Genomic DNA, 15,868 nt, shown 5'->3' on the forward strand with positions numbered 1-15,868 from the left:
AATCTCTATCATTCTAAAATATTGCTTTTCATAATCTCCAACAATTGGCTCCCTTTTTCCCCTTGAAGAAATAAACTCAGTGACCCTTCTTATTTGGGCATTGAGCTGCCTCAATGAAACTATAAAATACACACATACGCACACATACACACAACTTCCCAAAGGAAGATAACCTAATACAACCTTTTGCTTTCCCTTTCTCCAAGAAAGAAAACTTTCACGAAGTATGTAAGTACCCACTTGTGTCTTTCGAAGATTTTTTTCCCCAGTGAAACAAGCTAAGGAGAAATACAGTAAAGCATTCCAAGGCCAAACACATTCTACTGTTTATTACACATATTACATTCTTAAATAAAAATGCGTCACATAACATTTTTTGCATAGATATCTTACAATATACCAATTTAAAAAAGAATTATGAAACAGACCAGTAACAAAAATAAATTTTTTCTTCATTAATAATTTTGTAACATTAACATACCACCATCATATAATACAAATAATAGTTTTAAATCTTAAGACTTTTGTACAGCAAAAAAACTTGACAAAGTAATATATTTATATATATATATAAAAAGCTTAAAAAAAATAAAATGTCAAAAAAAGGCATAACCGAGGGCTATAAGACTGGGTACTTCTGTGATATATTATAAATACCAGAGAAGGCCTGAGAGAATGTGACGGGGGGAGGCGGGGAAGGAGACGGGGCTGGGAGTAGGTCTCTCCAAACACACTTGTTAGACACATCTGGCAAAAAGAAAATGTATAGTGCAAAAATAAATTTATTCAAGCAACTGTTAAGAGGATAATAGAGATTTGAAAGAAAAGTTTCAGTGGCTGGGAAGTTGCGTGGGAGTAGGAAGTGGGAGAAGGAGCTTGACGCGGGGGCGGGTGGGGGCTTGTGGAAAGGAAGGGGAGGCTTCAAAAACATTAGACATTTATTTTTGCCTCTGTGTTAGCAAGGAGATCTTGGCCATTAACAGGTGTATTTTTCCTCCCTGGAATGAAGCAGAAGTGAAAGATAAGGAAATTAAACTAAGTCTGGGTTTAGACAGGAAATGCATGCTGGGAAGAAAAAACAAAAAGGTTGAGAACCAGCCAATAAGCCCCAAAGCCTTCAGGACCTAGGTTTGCAGAAATCATTCTGCTTCCAGTCCAAAGGCCTAGGTTTAAAATGTCCCCTCTGCCCACCCCCAACCCCTCCCCGCTGTGTGGAACTCCCAGTGTGGTTTCAATATACTGGCAATTATAAGCATCCATCCCCCCCAAAAGATATTAGGCACTGGTGGCTACTCCTCCGAAACGTCAGTAGCCTGTTTTCCTTCCGTGAAGGTACGACAGGTACATATGCGCGTGTCTAGGTGCGAGCATATATACCACCCTCATTATGCTGACGTGGGGTCCATCTTATGGCAGTAGACAGAAGCTGGACTCACAGCAAGTTACGATTCCAAAGCTCACAGTTGAAAAAAAATTGTATAAACAGTCCCCAACAAAGAACATTATCAACCTTCCCTCGTGACCACGGAGAGGGAGCCCTGTTTGAAAAGAATATCTTGTTTGGGATATTTGTGAAGTGATGGCCCAGGATTTCTCTCTCTGTTTTTGACACCTGTTTCCCGAGGACTTTTATGTTAAATGCAAAACACCTGAAGAATACAGTACTATATTGGAAGGATGCACATAAGAAAGTTAACTGCAGCTTTATTTTTCCCTTTTCTGGGATCTATTAGGAACCAACAGAGGAGATTTAAGAGTGTTAAAAGCAAGAAAAAACCCTGAAGCCTCAGGCAGTTCGTCATGGGAGGTCACGTTATTTACAAGAAGTTTCTGCTTCCTTTCACACATTTCTGTTGTTCCATCTCAAGTATTCCCAAAGATCCTCACTGAGGAAAGTAGGCCATCAAAGAGTCATTAATGTATACTCAGGATAGGCCCTCTAGTTTTCAAACTGAGATATCACCATGTTCACCGAAATTTAATCCAGACACCCAGAATTTGAGTCCTCCCCTCCTGCCCCCCAACTCTTGCGCTTGGCAGGCGGCCACTTCCCGAAAATGCAAAGGAAAGCTTCCAGGAGTAAATTTCAATCAGGTTCTATTTACTGAATCTTCATTTTGGCAATGTTCTGGGTGCAAAATTGTAGCCAGAAATGCTGGCCCTCTTAAGATTTCAAAAAAATTCTAATAAACTAAAAAATGAACCTGATTTTTGTAGTTAAATGTGTTGCATCTTTATCTTACTTTGCCTACCTTCTTCCTGCTCCTAAAAGCAACTCATGCAAAAGAGAAGACAAAAGCACTTCCCACTTTTTATTTAACCTTTTATGAAGTGACTTCCATAAAGGAAATCATTTTGAACCATCAAAACTGGTCACTGGGTTTTGTTCTTGCAACTTGAGTTTCTTTCTTTTGGCTTTGCCATAAAATGCAGGAATAAAGGCAAGAGGCAATGTTCCGAATGCACTGGAAGAGCCATCCAAAAGCCCCATTTCTTTCCCCTTTGATGCAAATAGACATGGATAATCTGGAAAGCTTATCCCAAACAAAAGTCCTTATAAAATCTTCTCTGAAGCCAGAGAAGATTTTTTAAAACTAGGATTCGGTTCTGCTAATCAGGCATGAGGTTGGCTGTCCTTTTACCCTGTTATCATCAGGCAATCAAAGATGTACAAAGGGCACAAGAGGTGCAGGTGGAGAGGAGATGGCGTCGAGAGAAGAGGATATTTGAAGGGCTTTGCAAGGGAAAGCACACAGAGAGGACGAAATGGTCAGCATGAAGTTCATTTTGGGGTCTCCAATATTTTTACAAAAATGCAGCTTTGTCATGGAATCTGAACATCTCTTTTTCTGGACATAATACTCATTACCACCAGGCATTGAGCTGAGCCATTAACCATGGGTGGGGCAGGAGGCCAGTAGCTAGGAGCAGCATTATAATTTCAGGTTTCCATGTCTATGACTTACAGTCATGTGGCAGGAGAAAGAAGTATAATTTGAAATTCCAAAAAAAAAAATATTGTCAGTGGCTTAGAAACTCTTTTTCTACATGTCCAACTCTGAACCCTGGATAAAAGCGTGCTTGTTAGGACACCACCAGAAACACCAGGCCGGGTTTTTCCTTTCAAATTTGGGATCCCCTGGAGTGTTAGGAGATAACAATTGAAATGAGAAAGGGGTTTGATGTGTTTCAAATGTCCATTAATGCACTGTTTTTAAATAACCAGTCCTTCTTGGGAGCAAAATGTCTTCAGGTTACTTCTTGGAAAACCTGCTCGCTCTAGAGGCTCTTAGTAACCATCTCTGCCACTGCAGAGGTGATGGACATTTTATTACACATCCATTTCCAAAATGATCAGGACTGGTCATCATTCATGGGTGTCAACTGGGCTAAAGAAGAACAGTTTCAAAGCCATCCACTTAGCACCCACCAAATTCTTAGGCCAATTCTCACAGTCAACAAATGACTCTGAAGCAAGCAAGCACCACCATTGAGTTTCAATGCACCCTGCTCCAAGAAAGGTCAGGAGCAGATTACAAAGGACCTCACTGATACAAAAGAGAGAGAAATTACTGAACATTTCAGACAGTGGTGAGGACCAAAGGGCCTTTGTTCTGCCACATTCAAATGAGACCACAGATGACAATAGGGAGCAAACAAGCAATGATAACTCTTTTGCATTTTTTAAACTTTCTTTTTAATAGAGCCTTGCATTGGTCAGTTCGAAAATTAAATTAAGTATTATAAACCCTTAATAATAGCATTTCGAGAGGCAAGAGCAGCTCCAGCTTGGGAGAGAACATTTGCAAATCGTGGTGGCCATGGCTTAATGCCATCACTGGCGTGTGCGTGCATTCATGCTGGAGGCTGCTACATAAAGGAAAAGAAAGGAACCAACAGAATTCAGGGTGTCTAAAAGTTTCATCTAGTGCACTGACTGGAGGCGCTACAGTTTAATACAGCTGAGGTTCAAGGTCCCTCACACATCCTTCATCCAGGAAGGATGCACCACACATTCAAATATAATCCCATGGTACGCCCTGATGGACTGGCCACAAAATGCACTCAAATGCAGAAGAGAACTACGAGATTGTCAGCAAGCAGTGCTCCAGAAATTGTTTTTAAGTCATGTCTAGTTTTAAATCTTTGGAATAAAACTGATTTTTTTTTTAATACCCTCCAACTAACATACATACAGTTGCCTCCGGCAAATGGACAGATTTTGTGTGTGTGTGCGTGTGTGTGTTAATGGGTGTTCTTTTATTTTTTTTTCGTTTTGTATTATTTTGTGTTTTTTTTGTTTTTTTTTTGTTTGTTTGTTTTTTGTTTTTTTTTTTTGGTCTAAATAGAAAAAAGGAAAAGGAGAAAGTAAATTCTTAGGGCCAGACCTCGAAATGCCCCAAGTGTCCAATTGGCAGCTACAGCATTTGTGAGGAGGTTCCTTTGCCCTCAGACGAGTAGTTTCAACATTTCAGTGAAAACAAAGGTTGCAGAAAGCTGAAAACCCAGATCTTGAAGGTTGCTGTCATATATGTGTTTGTGTTTCTTATATTATTGTTTCCTTTTGACTTCAGTTTTGCATCCCAAATATGTATGGGGTGGCATTTTAACAGTCAATGAGTCAAACAGTCAAAGGAGGACAGGAGGGGAGCCAGCTGGTAGGAGGGAGCAGCAACCGTGTGTGGACCAAGCGCCATTTTTGTTTTATAGACGTGTCTTGAAGGGATGGTCCCAGAATATACAAAATATACAATCTGTCCTAATAACCACCCCGCTTGCTTGCATAGGCCATTTGATGGTCCTAAAGGCAGTCTTTGGAGTTGAGGCCAGTGCCAGCTAGCTAGGAATGCGGGTAGACAGAGACCACTATTGGATGTGTGTGTGTAGTATGACAAGTAAGGACTGTAGACTCCTTTGGAGTCAGCTTGCAGAGTAAATGTGAGGCCTCTGTTAATCCTGGGGGTTCTAGGTCACAAGTCACGGTGGGCCTAGCCAAAAAAAAAGAAAGAAAGAAACGTGTCTCTCCTTTTAGACAGCCCATGAGAGAAACACCTCAACCTTTTCCTTAAATGTCAACCCTTCACTCCCACAATGGCGTTTTAAATTGTGTATTGTAACAAGTAGGGGAATAGGAGCTCAGTGGGCATGACAGAGAAGATAGGATGATCTTTTGTGAAGCCACTAGACTTGGGAGGCATCCTCAGTTTTCCCCACTCCTGGAAAGAGTGATATTTTTGGCTTTTTGTCAGGTCATAAACCAGAGTTAAATTAAATACGCAGCTGCCCTCTGAGACTAGCGACATCTATGCTGTAACTGGTTATGGGGTAGCAATGACACACAGCACAACGGTTGATCACTATGAGCTGAGGTCATCATGCCTCAAGGAGGATGAGAGAACTGTGATGTCCCATCTGATTGGCTGCTTCGAGAGCTGGACATCCAGGTGCCGAGAGAGTCCTGGAGAGGTTTAGTCCATGGAGAAAAGATAAAACATTTAAGCTTCCAAATAAGCTTTTCAAGTTTTCGTTAGCAAAAACGGAGAGATTAAAAAGAAAAAATCTAGCACTGGCAATAAGGTGAGGCTCAAGGGATATACTGTGATTTATCATCAAGGACTTTATTCTCTTGGCCACTTTGCAGTCATGCTAGAAGTTTCCAGAATCCCTAGTGCATATGGTGTGCAAAAGTCAAAAAGTAAGAAAAGAAAACTCCTCCCTTGAGAGTGAAGTCTACAGAAATGCAGGCCAGAAAGGTGTAAGGTGTTATTCCAGTCTGCCGCCGCTAAGGCCGTTGGGATCGACGCGAAATATCTCAATAGTACTAAGAACCAAAACCAGTCAACAGTTCTGTGAGGAAGTCTGACGCACGGAATAGTAGGACTTTTCACACACAAAGGACAGATAAACCAAGAGTTAATTTTGGCTACCAAACTGCAATTTGGTTTTCTAGGTCATTTTCCCCCAACTATTTAAAAAGAAACATTAGTGCTACACATATGCAACTTTAAGATGCTGGATTCTCCTATCAAGTTGCACTCAGAAGCAAGTTAAATAAGCCCCTCGGACTGCCGTCCACCTGCACAGACGTCACATCCATTTTCTTTGATTTCCATTGGCAACAGCGGGAAATAATTCCAATAGTGCTGAAGTAAGCAGCCAGTCTGCCTTGCTGAGTTCACCTGGTTTCCTTCTTCATCTTCTTCCATCTGGCTAGGGCAAGGCATAAAGAATAGACGTATATATTTTAAATATAGTTGAGTGCATGACAGTGTGTATGTGTGTGGGTCTGTGAGTGTGTGTATATGTGTGTGTGTGTACAGAGGTTTATAAGTGAGAACTTTCTTCTGCGAGGCAATGGGTCCCCGCCTGAAGTCCAGCCCCCTGCCTCATGGCGTTTCCTTTAGACACTAGCCGATGCCATGGCAACTCTGGCCTTTCGGTTTTTTAGATATGTCTCTTCATGTGGAGGGCAAGATGGTCAGACCTGGAAAAACACCTAGGAGATATAAACAACAAGGATATTAGAGAACTCCCAGCAAACAGCTTGACTTGTATCACTCCTTAGGAAATGATTTCCCTTACTTTAAACAGAGACAGTGCACATGCATTGAGAAACAGGGCCATGTGTTGGGAAGGTAAGTTTAAGGGGCAAAATGCTTGGGTTTAAATCCCATCTCTTCCAATAGCTGTGTGACTCTGAGCACATTAACCTCTCTGTACTTTAATTCCTCCTCAGTAGAGTGGGGATAATTATAGCATTTACCTCATAGGTGGGTTGTGAGGATTAAATGAGATGATCTATGCAAGGTACTTAGAATACCGACTGGCACATTGTAGGATCTCAGTGCATGTTAACTGTTATGATCATAATTGTGATTATTAAAGAAGAATGGGAAAGTGCTTTTGAAATCTGTGTCATGCCTGCATACTGTAAATATAATAAAGAATAATTAGTCTATATCATCAAAGGGTGGAACTTTGAAATTTCAACACCCAGATTTCAATCCTAAACTTTACAATGAAAGCCTAGAAATACTGCTTGTGATACTACTTACAGGCTTATCAGACACTCTATATTCAAGTCAAAAAAAAAAAAAAAGGATGAAGAAGGGTGCTCACAGTTATTGAGTATGTTACGATATGTAGGCACTACGCTAAGGGCTTTCCCAATATCACGCCATCCTCACCAACCCTCCATGGTAAGTATTCTCACCCTTTGTGTGTGTGTGTTGGGGGCAGAAAGGAGGAGGGTGAAGGAAACTGAGGCTAAGGTGTTTCTTGGAACCTAAGGCCCATAACTGAGTGCCTTCTTCATGTCAGAGTGGATCCAGTGGTCATCTTCTTTCCTCTTTCCTCTAACACCAGCTATTTGATATTCTCTTGGGTAGCAACCCTTCTGCATTCTCATTTGTGTGAGGCTGAAGTTGTGGCCATAGTACTCTGCTAAGCAACAGCCATGTGACCTGTAAAGGCCAATGAGAACCAGCCCTGGGACATCTGCTGAAATTATTGGAAGAGAGAAGCTCTCTTTCCACTGGGATCCTGGAGTGACTGGTGTCTATACTGCCATTGTGGGAAAGAGTTGGCTTGAGAATGAAGTCAACAGAAAAAGGGGTTCTGGAGGATAGAAAGAGTCCTGATGATAATATCAGAGAAGCTGGATCCAACAAAGCCTAAAGACAAATCTAATTCTGTTCTTCTTAGTTACCTGAGCACATAAATACCCTGGGAGGCTAACTGCAGTCTATAACATGCAGAAACCTGACCGTATGGGTGTTTCCAAATCCCTGCAGGCTTCAATCTCAGGTTCTGAATGAAATCCCAGTGAAGTCAGCCTACATGACAGCAGTCATTCTGAGCTCTGAGTGTATGCTTTCCCCCTGGATCACTTGCCTGAAACTAGCTGCTTTCTAACCTATGAGAAAGTTCCCAGGCTCCCTGAAGCCTGAGACACCCCTACAGTCCAAAACTCCTGTCAGAATGTTAGCAAGCTACACTGTTCAGGTTAGCAGGGTTTCCTGTTCAGGGCAGGATTTCCCTGTTTGTTCATTCTTAAAACAAACAAAAAATATCCACCCTTTCCCTTGACCGCAAACATTCTCCACACCCCCTGTTTGTGTCCATTCCTTAAATAGGTACATGTGTAGGATAGAACTCCAAGGGAATGAAGTGAAATGGGACAAGGGTAAAACGAAAACCACATAAAAATGTGAAAAGTACAACAGAAAACAATCTAATCCAATAACATGCTGCATAATAACAATTCCAATTATACCCACTTACTTCCAGCCCTGACTTTGTATGAGGAAGATATTTAGATAATCCCTTAGAGATGCCCCTAAAGGGTGTTTGCTTTGCTATAAAACAGTGTCACTAAGTTTTCTTTAAAAACTAGTACTCCATGTCACTCGTACAAAGAAAAATCAATATAGCCTGCAGGGAATTTAGCATCTAACTGGCATAACTCATGTCCTGAGGGTACAACTCAGTATTGTCCACTGCCTGTTCTCTTTCCCTCTCTCCCTCCCTTCCTCTCCCTGCCTTCTTTCTTCCTTCTCTTTCTCTCTTTCCCTCCTTCTTTTATCCCAACAACCTGGAGAAAGAAGATCCAAGTTGGGACATTCTGTTTGTAGGTGTTTCTTTTTTAAATGTAACATCCTTATAAGATCCCTATAAAGAAGGTACCATTCTTATTCCCACTACCAGATGAAATATTCATCAGAAAGAGGATTTGAACACAGGCAGTCTGACGCCAGAGCCCACACTCTTAGTCACATCTGCTTAACCACACTGAGAAGAAGAGAGAACTGGGCTGTCAATTTAAGGAGCTTCTGGTAGGCAGAATAATGCTCCCTCCAAAATGTCTACATTTCATGCCCAGACACTAGGACTATGTTTGGTTACATGATAAAGAATTAAAGTTGTGGATGGAATTAACTTATGAATCAGCTGACATTAAACAGGGAGATTATTCTGGATTGTCTGGTTGGGCTCAATGCCATCACAACGGTTCTTAAAAGTGGGAGAAGGAATTGATAGAGAGAACCAGAGAGATGTCAGCACGAGAAGGACTCAACAGCTTTAATGATGCAGGAATGGCATCATGAGCCAAGGAATGTGGGCAGCTTCTAGAAGTTGGAAAAGGAAAGGAAATGGATATTCCCCTAGAGCCTCCAGAACAAAAATGCAGCTCTGCAAAAACCTTGAGTTTAGCCCAGTGAGACCTATGTTGGACTTCTAACCTAGAAGTTTCTAACCTACAGAACTGTAAGACCATAAACTTGAAAAGTAAATGAACATGATACTAACTTTGTGGCAAGTGGTCAAGGCAGCAACTAGAAAATTAATCCTGAGGTTAAGCTGGTCAGGCCTGAGGAGGATGCACCTGTGAGAAGCAACAACACAGACACCCAGAAGCCTGCCTGTCCAAGAGGAATGCAGGGATTTGAGATGGTAAGGAGTGAAGAGAGGGCCTGGCAGTGGGAAACCCCTTTCCTTACTTTCTATATCCTGGGAACTCTCCGGAAATTAGTATTCTTGATACAGAACTTTATTTGAAAGAACCATTCAGTAATGTATGTGTTCGGCTTTATTTCTGCCTTTACCAATTACTGGGTATTTAGCAATATACGTATAAGCATCTCCCTTTATCCTTCAAATTCAGGGGAAAAAAAGTGGAAAAAAGTAAACCAAACCTTTAACATGGTAGGAAATGTAACTGCACCCCTACTGAATCAAATGAGCATCATTATTTGTTCAAATTCCAAAAAAATGTATGATGCTTAGGATTAGACCAGGTCCCTTACTATTGAGGCTTTTATTTAAATTCAATACTCCAGCAAGGTACTTAGTCATGATTAACTTATACTTACTAATTTATACCTACTGAATTCCACATAGGAATAGTAAAAGGTAATAGATAAACTTGGCATCTAGAAGTGCAGAATCAAATAATTTTAAGGGTAATATACCCCTAGAGGGTATTTATAACTTTACAGCAGCCAGGTGACCTTAAATAAGAAGGTCCTTAATTATTGAAATTTGTACATAATGGAGAACTAGTCAACCCCACAGTCATTTCTCTTGTTTATGAAAAAGGCACACTAGGCCAGGTGTGGTGGCTCGCGCCTGTAATCCCAGCACTTTGGGAGGCCGAGGTGGGTGGATCACTTGAGGTCAGGAGTTCAAGACCAGCCTGACCAACATGGCAAAACTCTGTCTTTACTAAAAATACAAAAGTAGCCAGGCGTGGTGGCAGGTACCTGTAATCCCAGCTTCTTGGGAGGCTGAGGCAGGAGAATCTTCTGAACCCCAGAGGCAGAGGTTGCAGTGAGCCGAGATCGCACCACTGCACTCCAGCCTGGGCAACAAAGCCAGACTGTCTCAAATGAAAAAAAAAAAGGTACACTAACGTCACATAGGGATTAAGTCAATAGCAATCTCCTAGGTGACCAAGAGGCTAAGATACGGGCTGGTATTTCTTACCACTTATAAGTGGGCTGACATAAAGATCAAAATGCACCCTCTAAACTGCCCAAGAACTGGAATGTACGACGCTAGTAGCTGTCTCCCTGGATTATAACTGCACTGAGTCAGTCGGTAGAATGAGGGCCTGCATGTTACCACTGATGGAAACTGAGCCCTATCTACCACCATCAGCAGCCTCCAACTCTGTGGGCTGAAAAACCACTTATCCCTCTAGTCACTGGTCACTCAGGGGGGCTGCACTGTCCAGTCAGATGGTGAAGAAATGGCACTACTACTGTGCTTTTTTCCTAACCCAAACATGAAGCCAGAAGTCACAAAACCCAGTGTCTGCAAGGCCAGGCAGATAAAGTATGTGCTGTGGGTCAAGTGTAAGAAACACAGCACTCTTGGGCTATCTGTTTCCACTTCCGATAAGGCATGGATACAAAGAAGTATAGCTCTTCTTGTAAGAAGAAACAACAGAAAGCGGGACAATACTTAGCAACCAATGGCTTGCCTTTGAGTTGTGGAGCCATAGGGAGTGGTGGGAACAGTGGAAACATAGTCATCACATGGCTATGGCAAATGGGTAATGATTGCTCTTCAGCTACATCCAATTACAGCCACATGGGAATGTGAGCCCACTGTGGCCAGATCTGATTTTTCCAGACAAAGCCAGAAATACAAACTTTTTTGTGTGACATTTAACGATTTTAAATGTTGGCCAAAAAAAAAAAAAAAAAAACAAACCAAAAACGTCATGAATTTTTTAAAACTACCCTATAGGCAAAATAAAAGCATACGTTAGACTTGGTACATGCTTAAGGAAAGGAAGTCTAAACCCTATTTAACTTCTAAATAGGGCAGTATAATTGTTCAAATTTTAAGAGACAAGAGGTGGTGCACTCATATACACTGCGGTACCAATAGGATGCCATGTCCTGCCAAGGCCTACAGATGCCCTCTGTTTCTGAAGGCAAACATCTTCTAAGGAATGCCAACTCCCGGTCACTCCAGGCTTTCCTTTCATCTGCTTTGGGACCACTCCAATTCCCCATGTCGCCTCCCAGACCTGGCTATTCTTAGCACAGTCACTGCAATTGAAACGCCAAGGTGCTGCCTGTCATGAGACACTAATGGGAATACAAACTCTCATTTCTGATGTTGTCAAAAATGCACTATTGGCCTGTGTCGCAGGACGCTGATCCACTCAATCTCCCACAAATACCATGTTGCAGAATCTGTACCATCTGCTCAGCAAATTTCTAGCTCCAGAAACTGTAGTGTATTTTAAAGAAGAAAACAAAGCAAAAGACTAACCAAATCACCCATCTCTGACATCTCTTTCAGTGAAATAACCAATCGGTTTGGAATATTTCTCCACGTAAATCATACAAAAGACCAGATTAAATCCAAATATATCAACTGCTGGAAGGTTGTAAATCAATAAGTCAGTTGATTTGAAGAGTGGAATACTAACTTTGGCAATTTCCCCATAAGAACTCTTTGTCCACATACAATAATTACGGCTACCCATAATGCTCACAATCTCCAAGTAACGGCCTCCACACCCTTCAGAGCTGGGCAACTTGTGTGTACACGCTACCATCACACTCTGACCACTCGCAAAGAATTCATCTTGGTCCCAGTTGATGTAACAGAACACTCTCCTTCAAAAGACTACGGACAGAGAGTCACCATCTGCAGGGCTTCTTTATTAGCAGAGTGAGAGAGGCACAAAGCAGAGAAACTTGAGATGGAAATAGAAGGAAGATGGGGAATAAGGAGAAACTCTCCTGGAGCATACTCTGTAGAAGACAGCTGCTGATTCATGTAAATACAGGAGGACTTCTAGGTAATGGATGGAAATTTAACAATAACTTGTCTTCTTGGGTAGCAGAACAGAGTTCCAAGGGAATGGGAGACAATGAAGTACACTTCCTCAGCCCTGGGGTGGGAGGTTATCTCTGGGCTCCAGGACGCATGGGGTCTTTATTTAGTACTTAGAGAATGAAGATAAGAGGAAAATAGCTTCCCAGGAAGATGGAAAAAAAAAGGAAGAAAAACATAACTGCTCCTTTATAAGCATCCTAAGGGAGCACTAAGCCAACGTGACCAGTCTGGACACCCCTTCCCTATTCACTAAACACTACTACAGAGGAAGCCCTGGTGAGGGGGAGGTGTGGGACACAGGGACTGGGGGAGGCAGGATGCAAAAGCAATCCCATTTCCTCCCAAGAAAAGCCAGGCCCCTGCTGCCATCCTGCAAGCTGGGGAACCCTGAGGCTTTCAGGGGCTTTTATCGTATTAGAAGCATTTTTCTCATCATAACCGAGACCTTTAGTATTGCATTAAAAAGATGGTTAATTTTCTTAAGCTTCCTTTTAAACACAGAAATAGGATTAGAAGGATAACACGCTCAGATGCAAGCCCATTATTTGATTATGTCTAAACCTAATCCTGCCTTCACCTTGGCCTGCAGAGTCTCCATTTTGGGGTTTATTGGTTGATAATGCCAGGGCTGTCAGATACTATTACTTCGGTAGTATCTGTTGCTACGTGCTCTTTCTTCTACTATCAAATGCAGAAGGCTTAAAATTGAATTACAGGAGGAGTTCTCAAAACCTCGTCATTTTTGGCACCCTTGTACCTATTTTCAAGGAAGAAAGAATGATCTGGGCCCCCAAAGAATGGGAACTCTGTTCAGTACAATTCATTTCCAATAATGGTTCAGAGAAAAGCCTTATAGTGATAGGAACCCTAACCTTCCTTCCATTAAGCAAGCTTTCTACTCTTTCTTATTACTATAGATGAGGGAAAGTGGTACTGACATTGATACAAAGATCAGAAGTCCCTACAGGTGACCATTCTCTGTCTCACTACTTTTCATATTATACTGAAGTTATCTGTCACATCTTGTTGATACCCAGTGACTAACACCATTTCTGGCTTAAAGCTAGTGTTCAGTAAATGCTTGTGTAACTGAACCAAGAATTCACACCACCTCTTGATTTCACGCAAGAGGGCACCCCCTCTTCTCACTGGTCCTCTCCATGGAGAAGTAAAAGGCATTCCCAGGTCCAAGTGTCTGTGAGTCAGACCTGTGATAAGTCCAAGCACACGGGTGCTGCTCACCCTCCAACCCACTTCCCCATCTCTCCTCCCTAGCCCATCAACTTCTACTTCTCTTTACCTGTCGCAGTGGTTGCATTTGAAGGGCTTTGCACCTGTGTGTTTCCTGTAGTGCCTCGTGAGCTCATCGCTTCGTGCAAAACGCCACTCACATCCCTCCCATGAGCACTTATAAGGCTTCTCACCTGCAAGAAGAGATGGAAGGACCGTGGTCAGCAGCAGGAACAAAAGGGATTACACCCAACCAGCCTGTGCTGCCTGCTGGTCAGGCTTGGGAAAGGGCTGTTTAACTCATTCCTGAAAGACTAGATTTCCTAACATAGTATACCAGTGTCTTTTGGGTTTTTTTTCCAAGTCTCCTGGTGTTTTGTTTTTTGTTTTCTTTTTTGTTAACCTTCAAAAGTGGTTTCACCAGATCCTCAAATCTGGAGCTGTCATTTTAGTTCCCAGAGTCAGAGCATTTCCTTTGACTGGTGAAGGATCAATTTTTATTTATTTTCTATTCCCCGGAGCACTTTCACCCCCACAGTCCAGGCAGCAAGGAAATGTGCTATTTTCATCTGAACCACAAATGCTTCTAATTCTATTTTTCTCCAGAACCTACAGTCATTTGCCATTTCAGGCTTTTTAGTCTTCTCCCTCCCCTTCCCTCCTACCACAAGCTACAGCCAGGTAGCTGACTGACAAAGCAAACAGCTTAGGTCTCCCAGAGCCACCGTTCCTTCCAGTAAATGTGATGGATGGACAATGAGGAGAAACGTCTACAATTGGAGAGTAAAACAAAAATCACTTGACAATCCCTGGCATTTATGGAAAATACTATCACAAAAGTCTGAGTTAGGAAGCTCATAGCTTAACAACTGCAGAGTGTTCTTATTAGAGAATAATATACATTATTGTAAAATATTTTTAAAATCAATTTGGAGAGCAAGGTTTTAGCCACAGGGAAGCTGCTTATAAGCATGAAATTCAAACACTTGTGCTCAAGTGACCTTTTCACACAGTAAATACAGATGGAAGAATATGTAAGAGAAAGTACATGACTTTGCCTTAGACCTTTTTTTTAACTCATCACGTCTGTCACCAAACATGACAAATATTTACCCTTCCAACTGTGTGGTGGACTGGTTCTAATTAAAAAGAAAAATAATCTTTGGAAACCTGTGAAATCATGAAGCTGAGTTACTGAGCCCTGTCACAGAGAGGCAGGTTAGTATGTGGTTAAGAGCTTTGAAGCCAAACTTCTTGGGCTCAGCTTCTAGTTCTGTCCTTAATTGTCTGACCTTGGGCAGGTTAACAAACCTCTGTGAGTCTCTGTTTTCTTAGAGATAATAATAATAGGTACCTCAAAGGGTTTAGAGAAGATAAATCAATACACATGCATATTATATATTAATTAGAACAATGCCTGGCATATGTAAGAGTCACATAACTAATAAACATTAAAAACCGCCAAACTCAAAATTTCAGTATACCTAGGTGCCAAAATACTATGGTGTCCCATTATTTCCCCAGTTTTAAAAGCTAAATCTTTACTAGGCAGCCCTGAAGGAGACATTACCAGGTACTATACTTGACCTACTTTCTTCTTTCCACCTTTCCCCTTCCCTTTAAACCTGACTACAAAGCATTCACAATTCTTTATTTGTATCACCTAGAATCAAACCAAACATGCTTGAAAATTTTATTTCATTAAATTGGTGCCCTAGTGAGCCACTGCTCTGTAAGACCCAAAGAGAAGGAGAACGAGAAACACGGGCATTTCTTTTAAAGGGAACCAAGAGGACATGAAGGAGGGCTGGAGGCACAGGAGGAAACCCATTCAGTTTTGGAAACCAGGAAAAAAAGAGGATGAATCACTGAGCAGTGTTAAAAGTTCACCTTCTGGCTCCTTTAAGCCAAAAGTTTAGAAAAGATGTGCTGGCTGAAGAAAAGGTAGCTGAGTGGAGGTGACACATAAACTTTGGAGTCAGCATACTTGGGACCTTGCTGCTTTCATTCCAGACTCTAGAACTCGGTGTATCTGTCTGTTAAACGAGGGTGAGCTTATTAATAAATCCATGTTTATAGTGAGGTTTCAATCAGTTGTGCGTAAGAAACGTTTGTTCAGCCTTGCATGCAGTCAGTATTCAGTTCCTGTCTCAACTCCCTTTCCTCTGCCTGTGTTCACAGAGGTTACTAGGAAGACAGGCCGTGAAATCGCTGTCAATAAAAGCCTTCAGAGCTCATGGCTCCTGAAAGCCAAGTCTACAGACATTCTGGGTACCTG

General features: G+C 41.8%; 1 protein-coding gene across 3 annotated transcripts in view; it reads right to left on the reverse strand.

The window, feature by feature from the left end:
- Nucleotides 1–301: 301 nt before the first annotated feature.
- KLF7 (KLF transcription factor 7) overlaps nucleotides 302–15,868 on the reverse strand; it is a 163,217-nt gene continuing 147,650 nt past the window's right edge. For all 3 annotated transcript variants that reach the window (XM_063647831.1, XM_054478879.2, XM_063647830.1), the window contains 2 exons: nucleotides 13,661–13,784; nucleotides 302–6,496 (listed from right to left, as the gene is read on the reverse strand). In XM_063647831.1, the coding sequence (XP_063503901.1) occupies nucleotides 6,445–6,496; nucleotides 13,661–13,784 (176 nt within the window). In that variant the 3' untranslated portion in view covers nucleotides 302–6,444. The remainder of the gene's footprint in view (nucleotides 6,497–13,660; nucleotides 13,785–15,868) is intronic.

The sequence above is a fragment of the Pongo pygmaeus genome, chromosome 11, assembly GCF_028885625.2.
Source record: "Pongo pygmaeus isolate AG05252 chromosome 11, NHGRI_mPonPyg2-v2.0_pri, whole genome shotgun sequence".
Classification (NCBI taxonomy): Eukaryota; Metazoa; Chordata; class Mammalia; order Primates; family Hominidae; genus Pongo; species Pongo pygmaeus.